This window comes from Lactuca sativa, chromosome 9, assembly GCF_002870075.4.
Source record: "Lactuca sativa cultivar Salinas chromosome 9, Lsat_Salinas_v11, whole genome shotgun sequence".
In the NCBI taxonomy this organism is placed as follows: Eukaryota; Viridiplantae; Streptophyta; class Magnoliopsida; order Asterales; family Asteraceae; genus Lactuca; species Lactuca sativa.
Window position 1 is genome coordinate 160,548,133 of NC_056631.2, and position 22,859 is coordinate 160,570,991.

Sequence of the window (22,859 nt, forward strand, 5' to 3'; positions counted from 1 at the left end):
TAAAGTTATTGAAGAATATGGCAGTTGGGATTAGTAGGAAACTTAAATTGTGGTCTTCCTTCTAACTAGGGTACAACATGAATAAAATTGAAATAGAAAGTTTATGAGTGTCAAATGAAGAATACTAATTAAAGCATCGTATCTAGGGCTTGGATTCATTTGGCGTGAAACGATCGGGAGAGAACAAATAGGAGGAATTCAATTTTGAATTGCATGTTAAGTACAATTGAAGTGCTTAGATTGATTGAAGCAAAGTATTGAAAAAGAATTATTTCTTTATTAATATTATAAACTACCATACTATAATAAAATACATCCTTGTGATGAAGGCATCCCTAATCATTTATAAATAGTCATGTGTATATTTAAGTTTAACGTCAAACCTAACATTAAATATTCTTAATGGATAAAGCGCATTTATAATAATCTTGTTCATCATGTCCTTGATACGTCACGAATGAAAGTGACAAAACAATGAGTTGTAACGACCCAACTAATCCCCTTTTTTCGTTGTTTTTTTATTCTACAATTTAAACTAAATATAACCATAACATTATACCATCAAAGAATTAATTTCCTTCACAACTTAAAAGTTAAAACACAAGAATTTAAATACATTTTAACCCATTCAAGTTTTGATTTTAGTAATATCAATTTGAAAACATATTTCATCATCATCTAACACAAATTCTGTTAACATCATAGCAGAAGCAAACCAAACCAAATTAAAGCAATAACATGGCAAAACAACTAGTTACTACACATGAGCCTTGCTTTTGAGTTTTGATTGAGATAAAATAAACCAGTAGCACACAGAAAAGAAGCAAGAAACTTCAAAATCTGTAATATAGACACTTAAAAAGTCTTCATTTTTTCAATTTTCCCTCCCCCCATCAAGAAGACTGACTTGACTCTATATATATATAACACATTAACACACAGAAGAAACTAAAAGTTTTGGTGGGGTAGGTAGGTAGGGCCCAGCACCCGAATGCCTTGTTGGCTGAATAACCACAATGTTAGGATTCTGCATTAGGTGCTTGCATGCAGCAAAACCATTTCTTCTGCAAATAAATTGTTTTTTAGGCACTTATAATCTTCAATCAAGTATAAAGACTTTAAAAGATTGTCTTTTTTAACACCCAATAAAAGAAAAAAGCAGAAAAGAACAGGGGACTTGAGAGTATCAAAAGTTTTGATAATAAAAGGAATTAAAGCAGCCAAAAAGTATAAATTTGAAAACAAAATCCAGATTAAGGGGACACTTACAGCTGGAGGTTTCTTTACAGGGGCAGAGGAATGCTTATAACCAGGATCTCCATTAGCTGGTGATTCTGGCTTGCCACCAGTTTTCTTTTCATCCCTGGCTTTATTGAAAATGACAGTAAAGCCCTCAGCTGAAGCAGGATCATTTACATCCCAGTCCCCAAACTTTGGCAAAGGCCTACCCTTCTCTTCCTGCAAAACCATAAATAAACCAAACTTCAAATCACAATTAACAAACAGTTTAAGAATCATGATTATTCAAAATTCCTGTCATCTACAGTTAGGTATGGAAGTTAAAAGCATCTACAATTCATAATTCAATAGGTGAGTTGAATGAGGTGACATGCCTAATGGGCATTCAATGGATTAAGCTCTAACATTGTCAGATATCATGTTGGCTTAAATATGTCATAAATTAGATTTTATAAAAATGTTCCATTAAACTTTTGAAAAGTTCAATGCATTGTGGAAATTTTTTTGAAAGAGTTGTATAGAGCAGAATGATGATGTGGGGTTATTTGATTTATTTGAACATTAATAAGGTGATCAAAGAGACACTTGACCCCATTGTACCAAACCCTCTCAAGTACCTTTACGTTAAGAGGTTCAACCTAGTTGTGTGGGTGTGTTAAGTGAGAGGTGGGGTTGAACTTTAAGTTTGAAAGGAAGACCAATCAAGACAATAGATAAAAACAAGATGAATAATTAGTCTAGCTAGTAGCTAAGCAATAGCACTAAGATTCCAATTCCAATTATCATACATCTATAACCTTTCCGATTCTAATCCAGAACAGAAAAGAGGAGTAAATACAAGGTAAAAAGAAAGAGAAAAAAAATCAGTGATGGTTCTAAATTAGGAATTAATTTGAATGATCGATAACTTAACGGCAAAATCCCTAAATTTAGTCGTTTTTAGAAAAGTAGAAACCATAATCAACAAGCGACAGCATAAGTAATTCCTAAACTCAAAAGCAAACGATCAAATCGAGTGATTTCAGAATTCAAATACAAACAACGCGTTTATACAATCGATCGATCGGTCGATCGGTCGATCTATACAGCAAGCAGTAACGAACAAAGATACGAAAAAGGAATCAGAAAACGTTGGATTGAAAGTAAAAAAGAAAATAGATTTGATTCTTACCGACATGAATTTGCAGGAGATATACTGATTCACTGTTGTTTTAGAGAGGGAGAGAGAGGGAGAGGGGGGGAAGAGGAATATGTGAGGAATAATCCGTGAGGATGGAAAGGGAGACGACGCTAGTAACGGAACCGAACGGTGTCTTTTGAGTTTTGACTTCAATTTCAAACCGTCAGTCAAGCCCTAAAATCAACACGGAAATTTACTTTCTACATAAAAGTTTTTTTTTTCTTTGTAGTGCTTAAAAAATCACTTTTCAAAAAGCAGTTTTTAATTTACGTTTTGTTTTTTTTTTCTTTTACCTCAAATCTAATATACTTTTACTAAAATAACCATAACATCATCACTTATGTTTCAAACGAGACCTGAACCTTCAACCACAAATAAAAATAACAATACCTCATATGAACCAACTTTGTTGAGAGACGAAAAGGATCTTATCACCTCATATGAACCAACTTTGTTAAGAGACGAAAAGGATCTTATCACCTCATATGAACCAATTTTGTTGAGAGAGGAAAATGATCTTATTACATAATATCCTACAAACCATGTAAATCTAAAAAAGACGAAAAAAAAAGCATATGATAGTTAAAGAGTTAATGTTTGCAACTCGTTTAGAGTATGTGAAGTCATTTTTGCTAAACATGTTTATAATTTATTTGTTTGAAATTAAAGTTATTTTTAGCAGACTGACTAACTGGTAGCTGAAAAAATAATTGATTTAAAAAACTACTCTAATGAAAAAAATGAAAAATTAATTTATAGCTTACTTTTTAGTTTGCCAAACAGTTATTCTAAAAAACTTTAAAAAAAAGCTTATAAATTAAGAGATAATCTTATAAAAACCCAACATATTTTCATCAAAGTCTTAAAAAACCACTATATTATTTTTTTGTACGTTAAAACATTTATAGTTTTTAAAATGTATCATTTAAGGCATTGAGCTCGGTAAATCTTAGATAGCCAAAAATGTTATGTACTCGATTCTTAACGTTTCTATTGTTACAATTCATTAGAATAATTTTTTTTATAAATACGAGGGTTTAAATGCACTAAAAAAATAATATAATGGTTTTTCTAATCCTTTCATGAAAATAGAGTAGGTTTTTCTAAACTCATAAAACCTTAAATAAGAATTTTAGAAAATATAAGGGTTTTAGTATACTAAAAAATAATATAGTGGTTTTTTTAAGCATTTGGTGAAATTATGTTGGGTTTTTCTAAGGTTTTCCCATAAATTAATTGTAATGTGATAAACATAACCTAAGTTATTGCCTAGCAGTGGCGGACCTATGTGGAGAATTGGGGGTCCCGGGCCACTGCTCAATTTCCGGCTCGTAGTGTAATTTTTTTTTTAATTTTTTTCTATTAGGTGCACCAGCTTGAAATATGAGGGACACCCCTACTAAAATAGTCTGCGTCCACCACTATTGCCTAGAATATAAATCTGACTCTCGAGTCTTGAGTAATGATCAGTCAAATCTTCATCTTCATATTCTAATAAAAGAATAAGTTTATTCTCCTATTGACAATTGTCATGCTATTAGAATTCATCATTAATATTATATGTCACTTATCATGCTATTTACCAACCTATTAATCAATTTCAAATTTTAAATTTATCACTCTAATTACATTAAATTAATGATTGATTTTCCATTTTAAATTTCAAATTTTAAAATTTTCTCACTCTAATTATACTGAATTAATAACATTAGATTAAAAGATATTATAAAATTAATACAGATTATAGGGTGATATAACTTCATGTATATATTTAAATCAACGATTATATTTTATATAACTAAAAAAGTATCTTTTAAAAATAATTGATTAATATTTTTGATTTTTTAATATGAAAGTTTAATAAATTTTATAACCGAGGTTATGTTATAAACTAGTTTAAAATATAGAGCTTTCAAAGTTAACCGCAAAACATGTTACTTAAAATAGAAATCGACTATTTAAATTTTCTGTTAATGGTGTTTATCCTTAATTTGATATAAAGTTTATACAAAATAATAATAATTTAAATTTTGCTAGAATTGAGTATTTTTATTGGTTAGTCATCAAATTTTGGTATGGTACAATTAGGTTGTAAATGAACTGAGTTTAACGAATTGTTCATCAACTGTTCGGCGAAAGTTCGTTTATTTAATAAATGAACGGACATAAACATAAATTATTGTTTGTTTAATTAAACGATTGAACACAAACAATGGTCTCCTTCATTCAATTATGTTCGTTTGTTTACGTAACTTTATAGTCGTTCATTTAAGTTCCTTTTATGTCAATATATGTTCAATTGTGTTTGATTACATTACTATATTATATGTTCGTTTATGTTCATATATGCTCAATTATGTTTTTTTGTTCCGTTCATTTGTGTTCGTTTGTTTATGTTCGTCTAACATGTTGATAAACATGAACAATATAATTTGTTAAACCAACGAAAATGAACAATATAACATGAACAAGAAAACATGTTTGTTTATTCGTTCGTTGGACTATATTAAACGAAGGAATATGAACAAGTTGTCATTCGTGTTCGTTTATAACCTAGGCACAACTACTACTTGACCAGAATACTCGTGGACAAAAATTAAAAGTAGGTTATGTTAGAAATAGTAATGCAATAAAGAGAGGAAAGATATTGTGGTACCCAAAGCCAAACCAGAGGTGGCGCAAAGCAAAGCACCCATTTTTTAGTATAGATTGGTTCGACTATTTCAGGCCAAGTAATTGGGCCTTACCTTTTGCTCTAGCTATTAGATGCGATTACTAATATAACCAGCTAAGGCCCAAGAGTATCTGTCATGCATATATGTCTATGAATCACAAAAAATAATGTTTGAAATATTTAATGGTTGTATTATAATTGTCTTTTTTTTTTTTTTTTATCATTTTTCATCTTTTTAACTTCAATCTAATCAATTATTTATTTTTTAATTTTTAATTTGATATAACTTTTTGTTTATTTTCCATTTTGTTTTCTATTGTTTTTTCTTTTCTTTTATTTATTAGAGTATTCTTATTATTTAAAAAATATATATATATAATTAATCATTTACCCTTTAATTTGATATCATTTTTTTGTTTCTTTCCCTTTATTGTTTTTTATTTTCTTTTATTTATTAGATTATTCTTGTTATTTAGCAAAAAATAAAACTTACTTTTTTTAGAAATACAATATATATATATATATATATATATATATATATATATATATATAATTTTAAAAAAATAGTGAAACAACGTAAAATAAAACTAAAACATGATGTGATGGGTTAAAACAGAACTAATATCAACAAAATTAAAAATAACATGGTTAGATTAACATAAATTAAACAATTAAAAATAAAAATATTATATTAAGTTTGATTGATTAGAAGTTTGATTGATTAGACTAATATGAATAACAAAGTAATAAAAACCCTTAAAGGGGGTTTTCTTAGGACCACCCTAAGGAAAACACGCAAATAATATAAATTTTCAACATGGTCAAAATATTTTTTGGAAGACAGATTTCAAACAGCTTGTGTCAAAATATTTCTCGAAAAGAGAAATATTTTTTTCTTAATACACAACTAATCATTCACTATACCTATTTACTACTAATTAATCATGTGTTGTGCTATATATAAGTACCCCCACCCCCCTTCCTTTTACCATTTTACCCCTTAATCTCAATCTAATCAATTATTTACCTTTTAATTTGAAATCATTTTTTTGTTTCTTTCTTTTATTGTTTTTTGTTGTTTTTTCTTTTCTTTTATTTATTAGATAATTCTTATTACTTAAAAAAAAACTTTTTTTATTACACTATATATATATAAAGTAAAAATAAAAAAATTAGCAAAACAATATAATTAAAATAAAACTAAAAGAGATTAAAATAGAACTAATAATAAAGTTATTTAGAAATTAAAAGTAACATAGTTATATTAACATATACTAAATAATTAAAAATAAATATATCATATTAAGTTTGATTGACTAGAAGTTTGATTCATTAGACTAATAAAGAAAAAAAAAACACTCAAATGGGTTTTTTTAGCACCACTTTTGGGAAGCACGCAAGTAGTATAGATTTCCAACATGGTCAAAATATTTATCGGAAGGTAGATTTCCAACAGGGTGTCCAAATATTTCTCGAGAATGAGAAATATTAATTTTTATCTTAATACATAACTAACAAGTCACTATGCATATTTACTCAAAATCTCGTAATTAATTATGAAAATTTCATACCATTTCACGAGATTTTGACGATAAATAAAATTAAATCCTGGCCATTTATTTTTTCAATCTTAAGGCCAAAAATTATCGTCGCGGTTCCTACCATATTTAAAGCTTCTACCTGATCCTACTTATATATATATATATATATATATATATATATATATATATATATATATATATATATATATATATATATAAAACAAAAAAAAACTGTGAAACAATGTAATTAAAATAAAACTAAAAGATAACATGATGGGTAAAAATAGAACTAATAAATAATATATGTATTAAGAAATTAAAAGTTAAATAATTAAAAGTAAAAATATTATATTAAATTTGATTGATTAGTGTAATACGGAAAACAAAGTAATAAAAACCTCAAATGAGGTTTTTCTAGCACCGCCCTATGTGAAGCATGCAAATAGTACAAATTGTCAATAGGGTCAAAATATTTCTTAAAAGACAGATTTATAATAGGGTGTCAAAATATTTCTAAGAATGAGAAATATTAACTTTTTTTTTAATACACAACTAACCATTCACATTTAACCATTCTCAAGAAGGAAAATTGTACTTTTTAATTTCACTTCATTTTTTTTGTTTCTTTCCCTTTTATTTTTATTTTATTTGTGTTTTTTTCTTTTCTTTTATTTATTAGATTATTCTTATTATTAAAAAAATCTAATCAAACTTTAACCTTTAATTTGGCATCATTTTTTTTGTTCTTTTCCCTTTTTGTTTTTTTTTTTCCGTTTTTTATTTATTAGATTATTCTTATTATTTTAAAAAAATTAAAACTTATTTTTTTTGGAATTACACTACAAATGCAATTTCATGTTAGAAAATGTAATTTTGCTCATTTGTAAAACTTTTATGTATGATATTTTCATATATGACAAAAAAGCCTACTTATTATATTATTGTTATTGTTTTTATTATTATTAATGATTAAAAAAAACTTAGCGCACCACGCAATTATAATACCGAACCAATTAATATATGTTAAATAAAAACAACATTTGCTTTTGTTCCGTTTTATATAGTCGTTTAAATTTTTTATAATGTCGTCCGAATTTTATAATATTGTCTAAATTTTATACGATTATCGAAATTAATAATAATAATAAAATATAAAGTAAAAACAACAAAAAATACAAAATAGGGAGAGAGCAAACAACAAATGGCAAAAAATTCACATAAATTGGAAAAAGGAAATATAAAATAGATAGAAAGATAGTAAAAACAACAATAAAAAGATATCTAATTTCTCAATTGAAAAAGAAGGGGATACATTAATTAATCAAATTGCATCAAGCACGAGAGCATTAAATTTTAACCAGAAGATATGTGATCAATTATTAATTTTCTTTTTAATATCGTTTTTCCTACCGACTGAAAATCAACCGAAATGGGAAAATAAAAAAACATGATGTAGAATATTTAAACGTTGCATCTACATCCATCCGACAGACCAGATGGAATGCTAAACCAAGGAACTTTCAACTAATCAACAGGTTTGGTTTTCTTAGGTTAGGCTTTTGGTTTGGTATGTAGTTCCACGTGTTACATAAAACTAACCATCAAAACTTAAGTATTGGGTGAAGGTCAACCTGTGTCACTTCTTTATATGTAGTTGAACCTCAGATGATAGAAAGAAAGGAGGTGAAGTTAATCCAAATACATTCTTTTGTCGTTTTCTTATATTTATATCTATAATATAATATATATCTAGAAAGAAAAGAAAAATTGGGTAAATGGAGCAAAGAAAGTTTACCAAATTGGAACTGGGCAAAAAAATAGGTAATAAAATTTACTTACATGAAAGTGGATGTTTCATGTTTTTTCAAGTTTCCATCATTATATCATTTTATTATTCTACTACTAAAACTAAAACTACTAGGAAGGAAGGAAGCAAAAGCAACCCATAAGACCACAGCATTTTTCCATGCTTACAAATAGAGCCCCAAAAACCAACCAACCACTTGTTCAACATAACAAGAATATATCATCAGTCTTATCACTTTCTCTTTCTTGTCATGACTCGTTCTTCAAAATTCACGATTCATAACCAATCTTCATTCTTTATCTGAAAAAAATCAACCTAACTTTCTTCATTGTACGAAAACGAAATCGGAATGAAAAGTAAACAAATGAAATGAAGGAAAGTAGAAAGGAAGTGATGGATTGGAGGGAGACTTACATCTATACATAATAACATATGGCTGAAACAAATGGAAATGACTAGCCGAACCCAAAACCCTCACTAGCTTCATGGATAGCAAGCAGCAACCGCTCTTGAAGCTGCTCCTTTGATGTGTATTCAGGAAGATCTAATTGGTTGAAGCTGAAACAAAAATATAAATATTTAAATTTAAACAAATAAAAATTCTAAATTCTAAATTAAACTAACCAGGTATGAGCAGATGGCAGCCTCTCTGGTGCTCCATAAGCTTTATGGATTTGGAACCTTTGTGGACCCGATATGCCTTGTAGTGCTTTAAAACCTTCCAATGGAACCTAATCAATCATCAATGTTATCGTTAGATTATATTATATTATATTATACAAAATCTTTAATAATTATTAATTCAGGTATTATATCCTCAAATATACCTTTGATGTACCAGTGACAAATTGAAGCAATCTCGCCCTATCTTCTTTATTAAATGCTTTCACAACCTCCCAAAACCACACAACAACACCAGAACCCACTGTGTATCCTGTGTATTCAGCATTCGCCTTCAGATCATCCACTGCATTAAAAACAATTAACAAGGCCAAGGTTGGTTAAATTTAAATTAATCATCTTAATAAATTTTTTTTAACAAAATATACTCACAGTCAATCTCTGGGAGTCCACTGATGAGCAGCTCAAGCTCTTTATCATTAAAAATAGAAATAAGGTCACGTGGAATCAACTCATTAAAACCCTCCAAGAATGAATTTATTTGAGGGCGTATCGCATTTGTCAGAATATGTTCAGCAACAAGATCCACATATTCATGCTTTGTTTCTTCTGTCACCCTTATGTTCCGTCCTCCCGGTTTCAGCTCATAATCAGTAACCTTTTTTTTTTTTACCATATACAAATAAACCACATTTCAATATTCCATTCTATAAATAAACAAATAAATCTAATTTACAAACCTCTGTCTTCTCATAGAGAATGTGTTTTTCTTCATCAGCATCCATGCTAAATGTCAAGTCCAGTATGTCGCTTACATCGTTCTGAACCAAGTAAAAAACAAACCACGATATTATATTGCATGCAAATATTAAATATTAAATCTAATAATATAAATAAAGTATAAAGAATGTTGTCGCTTACCTCCAGCAACCACTTTAAGTTCTTGTAATAATCAGGATCAACAGCCTCTATGTCATGATATGTTACCTTCACACCAAGGATATGCTTATAGAAGGATCGTGTGAAGTAAACATCCAACAGTTGCCCATCAAACAAAGCTTTAGCAACCTATAGCATACATAAATTTTAAAACCTTATTCCACAACATTTTAATTTGATTTTGAAAAAAGAAAAAGGGTATTTTTGGAAAGTACCACACGGCCAACGAATTTGAAGTAAGAAAGATGCTCTGTCTGGTATACAGAATTGGGGTTTGGCTGGAAGGTTGCGTTGTTCCCTCCAGTTGTAAAAAGCAAAGCACCTTTGTCAAATATGACCCTGGAAAGCAACTGATACCATTCTCTTGTCAAACCACCAGCATCGATACCTTCTTCACCTTGAAAATGGACATTTAAGCGTCCTTTCAAATCCTGACTAGGTCGCATCCGTAACTGATTATAGGAATCTTCTAGAACATACGCCCGTCGAACACTTATCCGGAGTGGACCAGTCAAATGCTGATCGTGTTGCTGTCTGATTCTAGAACGGAAATATGATCTTTTGTTGTCAAAGTCGATCAACCTGGGTGCTTTCAGCATCATAGAGAGTGATTTCTCCAACAAGCCGGGGTTTTGTCTGACAAAAGCGTTCAAAAGCCGGCGATGCTTCTCAGCAAATCTAGAAAATGTCACAGCACCATCAACCCCACTTGGTGATGAGCTTCCAGAAAGTTCCTTCACTTCCCTTGCTGTTGCATACGTGTCTTCTTGCTGGAGAGATGAATTGGAATTGGAATTGTTTGCTTGAAGCTTCTCACATAGAACCAAAAATGCTTCAATGAAGGGCAAAAGCCTTTGGGTCCCAGGAGGGAGTGGAGGAGATGGAGATGAAGAACCCGAACCCTGACCCTGACCCTGACCCTGACCTTGGACATGGTCACCACCAGCATTAGCATTGGCATTGGCATTGGTGTTGGACATAACTGAAGAGAATGAGCTTTGTGCCAGCTGTGTTTCAGTCACACTTATGCATTCGCTTAATTCTTGCCATAAAGGCTCCAGTGAAACATTTAGCTTCCACATAGTGACATGCTCCTGATTATTGTCATCATCATCAGCATCACTCTTTTCACCGGATATAGTGAGAGAGCTCAGTGTCTGAAGGATTCTTAGAACAGCAGCTCCAGCCATGGATCCAGCACTCAGACCCAACATTTGTGTGTTTCTTAAAGTGATGAGTTCTTTGATGGCAGAACTGCTCAGACTATGAGCTAAATCTGAAAGCTCTACAATAAAGAATTTTCTATGTAAAGGAGCAACCGATGCCAATTTCTTCAGAACTTCCCCAGTAAGCAGGTAAACTTTATCAGATAGCCTAGTCATTCATGGTGGACAAAAGAATTAACATTTTCATCTTTGAAATGGTGGACAGAGATTGGATTATTTAGGATAGTAGATATTACGTACCCCTCATGGCCAAGAAGGCTGCATAGATTGTGTAAATCAGGTTGTGGTAGCTTCATGAAGATGTCATACATGTTGACACTTTTCTGGTCATCTGAAGTGGATAACCCATCACTCACACTTTTATCATCCTGACTTGCTTCTGCTGCTGCTGAGGAAGAATCTCCCTGAGCAGGAGGATTGTCACTAGCAGGTGCAGTTTCAATGGCGGCAAGACCTTGGGAGCTAGCTGTAGCTGCTGCTGCTTGTTCTTGTTCGGTATGAGATTGGGAATCAACTTTTGAAGCAGCAGTGTATACAACCACTTGAAGCAGACCCATGACCTGATGCATCATTCATTTATATAAAAAATGTATACTGGTGTGGTGTTGTGTTCAACAGGGATGACTAGCTATGGTCTAAAAATATGCATACCTGTTCTAGATGGGCAATACTGCGAAGGAAAAGGGGCTGATTCAAAAGCTTTACAAACAATAAAATAGGTATATCACCATCGGATCCAGATCCTCCTCCTCCTTCAACAACTTTCTCTTTTCCCTTATCGTTCTTTTTATCATGGTATTTGAGACTCAAGGAGTCTGGGACAAGAGAAGAATCAAAGTAGAAGAGCAAATTAGCAACAGAAGAATGGTTTGTAGCCAAGTATGTCAAAATCTCAAGAACCCGACGCAGTACGAGAGGTGGGAGACCTGTAATAAATATATGGAAAGATATTAGATTTTAAAGCAAAAAAATCAAGTGTCATGTTAAGAGGAAACCATAGTACCATCCAAGAGCTGTGATCGGCCATAAACAACATTAGACTGACAGCCATAAAGCCTCTGAGAGTTTACTGTTGTTAATCCACCTCCACCTACAGGGCCTTCAGTCTCCATCTTGATCATGTAAAGTAGCAGAAAAACAAGGGTTGCCCTTGTGTAACTATGAGCACATAAGTTCAAAAAGAGTCTCTGCAAAAGGCCTTTACCAAGGGGCTGACATCAAGAAAACGGTCAAGTCAAACTCTGCACATTGCAAAAGTAATGAAAATAACCTATGGGACTAGATTGAGATGGAGTAACTAATTATTACCTGTGCTAGTCGTAGAAGCCTGATCAATGCTTTCAATGCCTCAGGATCTAGAAGTGGGTCCCCCTCAACTTCCTTGACTTTGAGGTTTTCTAGAAGAGCAGAAGATGTCCTTCGTCCTATAGTAACACCCACACCCCTATCAATTACAGTCTGCCTATCAAATCCCAAGCCGTTCCTACGATTATTATTCAGTCTATGGCTATTTCCAAACAAGCTACGGGCCTGATAGTGACTCATAGCTCTATCCCTCAGCATCTGTGCTTCAGCAAGCAATGGAGATGGCAATGCTGAGAGAACCGCCTCTGAAGAGGTCAACAGGACCTACAAACAAATAACAATCAACCATCCATATTAGAGTATGTATTGACAATTTTTAACTTTTTCTGGAGAAGCAATGCAAACCTCTTCACGTAAATCAGCTGGAAAAGTGGCTATAATTGATGCATTGTCCATATCCACAGGTTGCCCTTCAGCTTGATGTGCGACCCTCTGTGCACGTTGTTGGGCTAAAACTTCTGCTTGAATATCTGGAGGAAGGGCGGCTAAGAATTCTGGATCAATATCTTCAGCAGTAACAGGAGCAGGAGCAGCAACCGGAGGTGGGGGTGGGGCAGATTGAGCTTGTTGTGAAGCCAACACTTCTGCCCTTAGATCTGCAGGGAGTGCCTCCAGGAAGGTTGGATCTATGCCATTTGCATTTGGGGCTGCAGCTGCATCTGCATCTGCATTAGTTGCACCAGTTTCATCTGGTTGACCATTGTTATCCTGCTGGGCAATGCGACTGTCTGACTCCTCCATGACACCTCCTTGATCAGGATCAGCAACGTTCATGTCAACATCTGGTAGCACATTATCACCTGAGGTTACTGACAGATGGTTGCTTGCATCCTCATCATTTGCTGACAAATCCTGAAATGCCACAAATCATAATGTATAATTATCGCATCAGAGAAGTCACCCAAAAAAAAAAACACAATCTCTACCTGTTGCTCGTTTACATTAACATTTCCTTCACCGATTTCCATGTTATCATGACTATTTGGTGCATTGTCTTGAGAGGTGTGGCCATCCACTTGTAGTTCTTCTACAGCTGTGTTGGGCTGAATTTGAACATTTTCAACCACTTCATTAAGGTCTTGATGGAGAGTATTAGTTTGATCAGTCTCACCACCAGGCTGATTATCATTGGGCAAGGGGGAATCTGAATGTTGTCCCTGAGACTGAGTAGAAGTGGTAGTGGATGGAGGGCGTAATTGAGACATGAATAGTTCTTCTACAGCTTGTGCAATAGCAGCAGCCTGACCACCTGCTTGTGGTTGCCCATCATCAGTCCACCGCCCATCTCCCGGTCCTCTTCTTCCAGGTGCACGCAACTCCAAACCAACAGAAAAGTCGGACAATGGCGGTGGGGCTGCTCCTCCAATTCCAACTCTGTCACCAAATACACTAGACTGTTGTGCATGATCAAATGGAAGAACAGGAGCATCAAACATATAGAAATGAGCCACATCAAAGCTGCCACCAGATAACGATTCCAATTCCCGAATTGAACCCAAGTCACCAGACTGAGAAGGTCTCAATAAAAGAGGATGCTGCAAACCATTCCCACTCCCACTCCCAATTCCATTCCCTTCTGTGCCAGATCTATCAAATGAGGTTCGACTCTGTTGACGGCGTCGGTCAAACCCTAAAGGTCTTCGAAGCCCAAAAAGATCATCAACATTCACACCTTCGAAAGGCTCTGCAGCAATGTCGATAAGTCCACTATCTCCTCCCGGTTGCCCCAGCACCCCATCCAGAGCCTCTCGCCACCTCACCTCAATAACACGGTTTTCATGATAATCATCGTCCTCTTCATCAACCATGTCATCCTCCTGATATTCATCTCCTAACCCAGTTTCATCATGATCCTCCACATCCGTGTCAGCCAGCGACATCAAAGCAGTACCATCTTCAGCTATATCCTCATCCTCGTCATCGCCATCGCCTTCTCCATCTCCATCCTCATCATCCTCGTCATCCTCACCGTCATCGCCCATGTCATCATCTTCATCACCACCACCCCTACCCTCAACATGAAAAGTCATTTCAATCTGATCAGAATCACGCAACACACCACCATCTTCCATCTCTTCAGTTTCGTCCATTTCAATTCTCAATTCCTGTTCTGCCGGCGGCTGGTTTAAGTTTGACTGTTGACCACCCCCACCCTCATCCTGAGTTGTTTCTTCATCATGTTGCTCAGTGTCATTGTCATCTGCGATCTCATGTTGACTATTATTATTACCCTCGGGTATCTCGTCAACAGGGGTATTATTGTTATTGTCAGGCATCTGATTATCGGATCCAGTACTCAAACTAACCGACTTTTTCTTGTTGCCCAAATCAGATAATGGGAGTTGCTCCACTGCATTGGCGGCCCGTGTTAACCCTTCCATGGCTTTAACAATGATATTTACAACTTTAGGGGCGTCCGGATGGTCTAGATCCAGTACCTGAAGAATGCTGGAGAGACACGGAATCATCCCTCCATCAATCATTCCTTTGGCTATATCAGGAGAGCATCCGGAACCAGGTACATTGCTGGAAGATGAATTTTTAGACAAAATCGAATAAACCAAATCAACAAAAGCAAGAACCCGTTTATCAGGCAATAAACTGCCCTTAGATGAACTGTTGGCTGAGTTTGCAAATGATGACAGGGCTTTCACAAGGACATTAATGACACGCCTACGCCCTTCGCTTGAGCGACCACACAAAACCACCAAAAACCACGAAGCTTTCTCGGATAATTTCCCTCTCCATTCATCAGATCCTGAGGTTGTAGTGGTACTCTTGTTATCAATGGAAGGGTGGAGAAGTCGATGTGTAACATGATGCACAATCCCACCATGTCCAGGGTATTCTACCTCATTATATCCCCTCAGCTGACACATCTCAAGATCCCGTTTCAGAATTATTCCAACCGCATGTACATACATTAGAAGAATATCACTCAGCAACTTGAGGACAAATGTAACCTTAGCTAACCCTGCTGATCTTTCTGATTGACTGTCTGATTCTTTCCTTGTTTCATCCACTTTCATTTTACCCTTGTTGGCAGTAGACTCGTCTATCTCCATGTTCATGGCAGCATTACCAGATCTAACGCAATCTTCCTCAGAATATTTTGATATAATTTCAAGCAGGTGATCAACAACCTGTGTCAGATTAGCAGGAATCTTTTTCTGGGCTTTACCACACTTTGCTGGCCCATCTTGAGATCTATTTTCAGATATACCAATTTCAACACCAGGTGCTTTTGATTTTTCTTTATCCTTTTCTTTCTCTTTCTCCTTCTCCTTGGACAAAACAACAACAGTTCTCCCTCCTGTTGTTTCCAACTGACATACGCTTGCTGCTGCTTTCATGAACACCTCGGGATCTCTAGAAATAAGGGGTGCCATTGATGTCAAAAATGCTCGAGGGGGAACACGGCCAGCATGGCGGGTCCCACTTAATGCCTGTCGTACCTCCAATTCCATTGCTGTTTGTAGAGTCTGGGGATCTTCAATGAGATGCCGAATGATGGCAGAAGCTACTGTGTCATATCCAGGAAAGAAAGAGCTCTTTGGTATACTGAAAAGATCAACCATACCTCCATTTTCAAGAAACTGTAGAGCCAGAGTGTGTGTTTTTGTCAAGCGAGCACATAACAATAGAACTGCTTGCATAACCATAGCAGGGACATGCCGTTTGATAAGATCACATGCAACATTGAGTATCCTATTACCCTCTTCAATAGTCAGATAACCAGTGGACTTCCCAAATATCTTTTCAAATGCTCCGCCCTTTTCTTTTTCTTTATCAACATCAACTGGAGTAGATTTCTCTTCACCACCTTCCTTCTTTTGCTCTTGATCTTGCTCTTGCTCTTGCCCTTGCTTAGAATCAGGTAAAGATGCTTCTTTGCTATCGGAAGAAACTTTTGGCCTGGATTGCAACAAATTGTCCAAGATAAGAAGCAGAGCACTGATGCATTTTGGTACAAGAAGCTCGCTTTGTGACTCAGTTCCTTCCAAGAACTTGATTAAAATATCAATTGATACAGAGACAATGCCATTGTTCACAGCAATTTCTCTAGCAGTAACATCTTCAGCAAGAAGCAATGCCATTGTGTGTGATATCATACATAGTGTACTCGTCTCCTTCGAGGCCTCCAGTGGAGAAAGCTTTAGCTGTTGAATAAGGTACAATATCACTTTCGGCCGATCTTCTCCTTTGTTCCTATTACAGAACGTGACAAGCAAATCAGTCAAGGGAAAAGCCATCGAATCACTACTTTGAAACAACTTCATTGTGGCTGCAAGAATGTCATCAATAGGCGGTGTCTTTGTTTCCGCCACTTCCGTTTGTACATCACTTGTTTTTTCCGTGTTGCTATCTACTTTTGGGCCCTCAGATGAGTTTCCTAGAGATAAAGCAAGTGCTCTTGCCAACTCATCATCCTCCTGAACAGGATCTTCAGCATGAGTAAACAACCATTCCATGGCCATCTCAACACTATTCGTTTCAACTCGTCTTAATGCTTCTTCTGCCCTTGCCCTAGTAAATCCCATCTCCACAATCGTAGCAATAGTGGATTCATCAGGTGGAGGTGGCATGAACCTCTGGCTACCACTCCCGGAAACACCACTCCGAGTCCGTTTTGCATCCCCAACACCGCAGTATACATGGGTGACAAGTGTCACAATTGAAGTAATGAACCCTGGATTACAATTTGGAAGCAGAGGGTGGTTCCAGATAGGAAGTATTACATCAAGAACCTGAGATTGCAGCATACGAACAAACACTTCGGGATCTCGAGGAACAGGAAACAACCCGATTGATAAACCAACAGCAACAGGCTGTACAAGCAACTGAGCTTGAGATGTGGAGGTTGGAGGTAACAGGAAGGTAGAGTTAACAAAAAACTCTAGAAGACGACAGTAGCTCTGTAACGTATCAAGTAACCATGAACCACGAGATAATTTGCTTCCTTCACTGTTTTCATTATCACCACCAGATGTTGAAGCAGAATGAGGTAATGACCAAAGCAACTGACTTGTAGCTTCAAAAGTGGTGAGTAGCTCCTTGAAAGTCCCCTGGACATAGAAGTTATTTATCATTACCGTGTAGCAGATACGCCGCCTGTTATCAAATGTCAATGCTGCCATGTGATCCACAACTTTCCCAAGATAACAACACTTCACAGACAACACATCAAAACCCGGCTCCATGGAGTACCCCTGGAAACCAAGGGCCTCAAGAAAAATCTTTGCTAATGCAGTCCCAATGTTCTTGGAAGCAGTACTTAAGGATCCAGTTTCAGCCCTATGCCGATTAGACGATGGGAATCCTTTTACAAGAGTGGTGAAGAAAGATCGTATAGTAGAAGCAAGTTTGTTGAGGCTTTCCATAACAAGAGCTTCAGGGGTTTTTTTCTTCAGATCCTGGGAAGAGCTTACTTCAGTGTTGCTCATGGAAGCTTCCGGATCAATATGTAAAGCTTCTAGATGTCTACCCGTTCTTCCTCCTCGTATACGTGCCAACCCGTGTCGGCTGCGACGGCTGAACCCTTCACCAGATCGAACAACTGAAACGAAGTCACGCTCTAAACCCCAGTGAGGGTGTGTACTATTCCGAACAGACACTGGGTTCATGTATCTGACAACTGGCATGCTCGCATCATCATCACTTTCCCTTTCATTACTTGCAGCAATGGCAGCATCACCATCACCACCACCATTACTACCACCAGCAGCACTGGTGGCATTTTCAGCCTCTGCTTCACTACTCTTTTTTTCGTCCACTTTAGAATCAGAAGAAGCGGAAACTTGCCAGAGTATTTCCCGATAGGCAACTCCAAGATCTTTCAACACATCAGCATCAGAGGTTCCCAATTCGGACACAAGATTAGTTGTCCCCTTTGATAAAGCATTTGAAAGTGATAAGATACCTTCAAGACTAGAAAGGCACCTCAACACCTTTGTCCTTTTAGACTCTTCTACCTGTGCAAGCTGCATACCTCCAAGAGAAACAAGAAGTTCGTTTGTTGATTTCAAATGCTCTCTCAAGAAAAGACATAATGCTCGAGCAAGTGATGCTGAATGATGTGGAGAGAAGTTTTTAAAAGCCACAGATATGCTCTGTCCAACAGACACAGATGAAGGCATCAAAGGTAGGGTGAATAACTGCAAAACGGCTTCGATTCCCTTTTTATCCACAAATATACGACACGTGTCGGAATTTTGAAGAATTGTTTCAAGTAAACGAGCAGCATTGTTAACACAATCAGGGAGAAAGGTCTCGACATTCAACGAAGATGCATCAGAAGGTTGTTCAGGACTCTTCTCAGGATTTTCAATCTTATCATCTGCATCGGTTTCCATTGGAACAGAAGAAGAGCTTGGAGCATCAACGGTTGAGGAAGTAGCTTCAGGTCCAGATCCAAGCTTTTCAATGGCTTTCAGAATCTCAATCAGTGTATCCACCCCATGTGCACGTAGAGAAGAAGCATGTCTCATCAGTTCATCAAGACCACTGGACAATGAACTCGGGGTATCACCCATAAGAGCACGTAGATACATTCTTGATGTAAATATCTTCACAAAACACCTCAAAGCATTACGATCTTTCACAGCCTGAAGGCCATTGTTATTAAGGCACAAGGCATCCAAACACTGAGGTATGCATGTTATCGCTTCACCAGAGCAAACCACACCATCCATTATAGCATCCAAAAATGCAGAAGGAAGAGAAGCTTCTTCCAAGATCGAATAACAAGTAGGATCTTTATGGATGAGATCACTCATGACAATCGCCGCCAGTGAAAACATCCCACCACCAAAGTCTTTAGCTTTTTTAAAGATCACATATAAGCAATGTGGCAACAAACTTTCTTCAGAGCCATAAACGCGTGCAGTGGTTCCAGGAGCATATGTTCCAAGTGATATAGCACGTAGTAAAGCTTTCATTAAAGACCTCCTATGGTATGACACCAAAGCTTCAGAATAAAGAGGTTGATCATGATCAGATTCAGAACTCTCCATCTCAACAGACGTACTACCTTCTTGCTTTGATCCATTTTCAACATGAGAAACTTCTACCTTCAGTCTATATATCGTATCATCCAACCCTCCAAGGTCTCTAAACAAAGCAGCTGCGGGATTACTGTAATCCATAAAAGCTTCTAGAACATGTACAGCTGTCCCAACCAAATGCAGATGTTGAGGGTCTGTGTTTTTAAGAAGAGGTAAAAGTGTTGGTATAAACCCTGCTTCACGCATAGCAGAACAGCCAGAAGAGGAAGAAACCAAAACAGTGACCAAGGAGAGTAAAGCTTCAGCAAAAAGAATAGACCCTTTAGACGATTTACTAACCACAGCATCAATAGCCTTCTGCATGAGACTAGACAGGATGCCACGGTGTCCGCCAGATGTCACAGCAGACAGCACAGTCGGTTGGCGGGACCGATCTTGACAGAGTGCAACCAAAGAAGACAGACTTAGAATCCGAATCTTTTCAGGAACTGCATCTTCATAGCTCAATAAAGTCACCAATTCATTGATGAACTCAGGCTCAGTGTTAAAAAAGGAGACCAGATCATCAGTATCACCACATGCTTGAACTAGAACTACAAACGCATGTAAGCGAATACATGTGTATTGTTGTCGAGCAGTGAAAGAGGTGAAAGCTCTTGCGAAACGTAATCTTGTCAAAAGTGAGAATCTTAAACTAGGTGGGACTTTATATTCTTCAACTAACTTGTGCAAAAGTTCAAGATCGGATTTTTCGTATGTATCGATTTTAGGGAGATGGATAATCTGTAGCCCTTGATTTGACTCGTTTGATGACTCGTTCACTGCATAGAATTCGAAATGGAGAGTGCTACCCAACTCGTGAGCTACTGAATCGGATATGTTTTCAACTGCACATGAAACCAATCCAAGTCCTTCATCTTTCCCACCCCAACCTTGTGCAAAAGCAAATAGCTTTGAATTTAGGGATGCATCTCTTATAATGTGCTTTCCAATTGATTTCTTTAAGAAAGCTGATAAAGTTTGTAGACAGGCTTCAACCACATCCGCATCAGTGGAAGCCAGTAGAGAAGAAAGATGATGCTGCATCGTATTAATCCAGAATAAGTAACTTACCAAGTAAAATAAGAAGTAGCTATGAAGTGCAAAGATATATTTTTTACCTCATAGGAGCTATAGAAGTGTTTATTTGTGCAGTTTTCCAATATTATTCTAACAACACGCAAAATCTGTAGGACGGATTCCCTAGGGAAGGGAGGATCAGACTCCAAGAAATCATCCTCAACTTGCAAATCTTTCCTTGGTTTTATGTATTTCTCAAAGAAAGTATCGAAGTGGTTAAATAGATCAATCCAATGATGGAAGTCCCCCTGTATCAACAACAATCATCACAAACAACCCATATATAAGCAGGATTATATGGCTAAGTCGGATAGGAATGTAGATGTACCTTGTCAAAATCCCAGAAGAAGCTTTTCAAGGGTTCCTCGATACTTTCAAGTGGAGCAGCAGTTACACCATTGATAAATGACTTGATTTTGGGAGGCTGATGCACAATGAAAAGAAGCATACAACATGTATCATCAACATTTAAACAAATCAAAGTATACAGAATTCAACTGTCAGCATGGTTTTTAAAGAATTTTACTAATTCAATTTTCATCATTGAAGACATTATGAATCCAAGGATAAAAGAAGCTGCTAATGGTCATATAGAGTGGGAAACATAAGGAAGTGACATATGGAAACACTTACGTTTAGTTTTGAATCAAAATATCTGATAATTCATGTAAACAGAAAAGCTTCTACCTAGAGGATGGGGATGGGGATTTCAAGGAATCCATAATTTTTGAGAGTGTGGAGTTTATTGGAATACCAAAAATCAAGTATACAAAGCAATCCAAAATTTTACAGATAATAAACAGCCAAAATGGAAAACATTAAATAAATTAGATACAAATGCCACAAGTAAACAAATAATCAATCTTCCAATAATTTAAAAGATCATATGAGTGGGCATGCGTAAAACTGGTACATTCAAATAGTAAAAACACCACTATCGATCGAAAGAAACGATCGACCAAACCGCTAGTCTCCATCATGTTAATTCCCGATTAAAAAACCCTAAAATAATTGAATAAACCCTAAACTACCACACTCCATTACACAACTTCCAATAAAAAAAAGACTAAAAGAATATAATAACTGCACTAACCACTTCTGATGCCCTCCTTCTCCGTAACTTCATATTGAAATCAACGTGACAAATAGCATTGCCCACAAAACACAATCGATCGATTCGTTGATCGTACGATTAGTATTAAATACGATCAATTAGCGTCAAAGACGATCGAATTGACAAAAGATCAGATAGTGGGGAATCAATATTGAAGAAATCAACCAATGGTTCGATTCAAGGGTTTTCGAGGCAAGGGTTTTTTCTTCTTCCCTTGTGGTTTGCCGGCGGTTGATCAGAAAGAGAAATTGAAAGTGTTTGCGTGCGATTGTAGATGTAGGTATGAAAGATAAGGGAAGAATGAAGAGTGAAAAGGGAAGAACAAAGAGAGAATTGCTCAAGCAAAGAAGCTTACTGTCGTCCTAGGAACGATTTACAAAAAGAAAAAGGCAGCACAGAGGGGGCTTATATATTTCTTTTCACCGACCTACCATTTACCTTTTACCGATACCAACTCAAAATAATTTAACACGTATTTAGCCAAAATATTTGTATTCGGTTATAAATGATAACATCTAAATTAATTTAATTTTTTATAATATCAGAACATTACAAAAACTTGTAAATCATTGATATTTTGTAAACGATTCTTATAACTAAAGTTATGTCATGTTATATTTTTAAGATGAGGTATAATTGGATCTAACTGAATTCGAGTTAACACTGCTTCGACTTCAACTTAACAAGAAAAAAGAAAGGAAATGAATGGAAATGAGAAGAAAATAAAAGAGACTGGTGTTCACGAGTTTCATTAAAGGAGAAAAGTAGAAAGAAATGGAGGGAAATGGGAGGATCACTTTCACTCCTAATTTTCCTTCCGATTTGGAAGGATTTTGAAAGAAATAACAAAATGATTCATTTTCCTTCCACTTCTCTCCAACTCGGGAACACAAAAAAAAAATTATTTTCCTTTCCTTTCTCTTATTTTCTCTCGTGACTTTCTTTTTTTTTTTCTCTTCTTTTCTTTTGTTAAACTCGGGAACAAAGCGTAAAATGAAGAGAATAGAAAATAAAGGAAAAGAAATTTGTC

General features: G+C 35.7%; 2 protein-coding genes across 4 annotated transcripts; both read right to left on the reverse strand.

The window, feature by feature from the left end:
* Nucleotides 1-707: 707 nt before the first annotated feature.
* LOC111888178 (protein NOI4) lies at nucleotides 708-2,568 on the reverse strand. 2 transcript variants are annotated; one of them, XM_023884310.3, is made up of 3 exons: nucleotides 2,411-2,568; nucleotides 1,270-1,458; nucleotides 708-1,061 (listed from the first exon to the last, which is right to left on the reverse strand). In XM_023884310.3, the coding sequence occupies exons 1-3, from the start codon at nucleotides 2,414-2,416 to the stop codon at nucleotides 1,020-1,022; spliced, it is 237 nt and encodes a 78-aa protein (XP_023740078.1). In that variant the 5' UTR covers nucleotides 2,417-2,568; the 3' UTR covers nucleotides 708-1,019. The 2 variants fall into 2 exon arrangements, with proteins under 2 accessions (XP_023740078.1, XP_023740077.1); XM_023884309.3 differs by having other exon boundaries at nucleotides 708-1,064; nucleotides 2,411-2,567.
* Nucleotides 2,569-8,440: 5,872 nt separating this feature from the next.
* Nucleotides 8,441-22,215, reverse strand: LOC111888128 (E3 ubiquitin-protein ligase UPL1). Of its 2 annotated transcripts, none has more exons than XM_023884257.3 (17): nucleotides 21,809-22,215; nucleotides 21,044-21,139; nucleotides 20,757-20,963; nucleotides 13,519-20,676; nucleotides 12,938-13,444; nucleotides 12,536-12,856; nucleotides 12,231-12,438; nucleotides 11,879-12,153; nucleotides 11,468-11,787; nucleotides 10,217-11,375; nucleotides 9,984-10,130; nucleotides 9,803-9,883; nucleotides 9,495-9,720; nucleotides 9,269-9,408; nucleotides 9,066-9,172; nucleotides 8,856-8,999; nucleotides 8,441-8,741 (listed from the first exon to the last, which is right to left on the reverse strand). In XM_023884257.3, the coding sequence occupies exons 1-16, from the start codon at nucleotides 21,839-21,841 to the stop codon at nucleotides 8,897-8,899; spliced, it is 11,088 nt and encodes a 3,695-aa protein (XP_023740025.1). In that variant the 5' UTR covers nucleotides 21,842-22,215; the 3' UTR covers nucleotides 8,441-8,741; nucleotides 8,856-8,896. The 2 variants fall into 2 exon arrangements, with proteins under 2 accessions (XP_023740025.1, XP_023740026.1); XM_023884258.3 differs by having other exon boundaries at nucleotides 8,441-8,756.
* Between the last annotated feature and the right edge of the window lie 644 nt (nucleotides 22,216-22,859).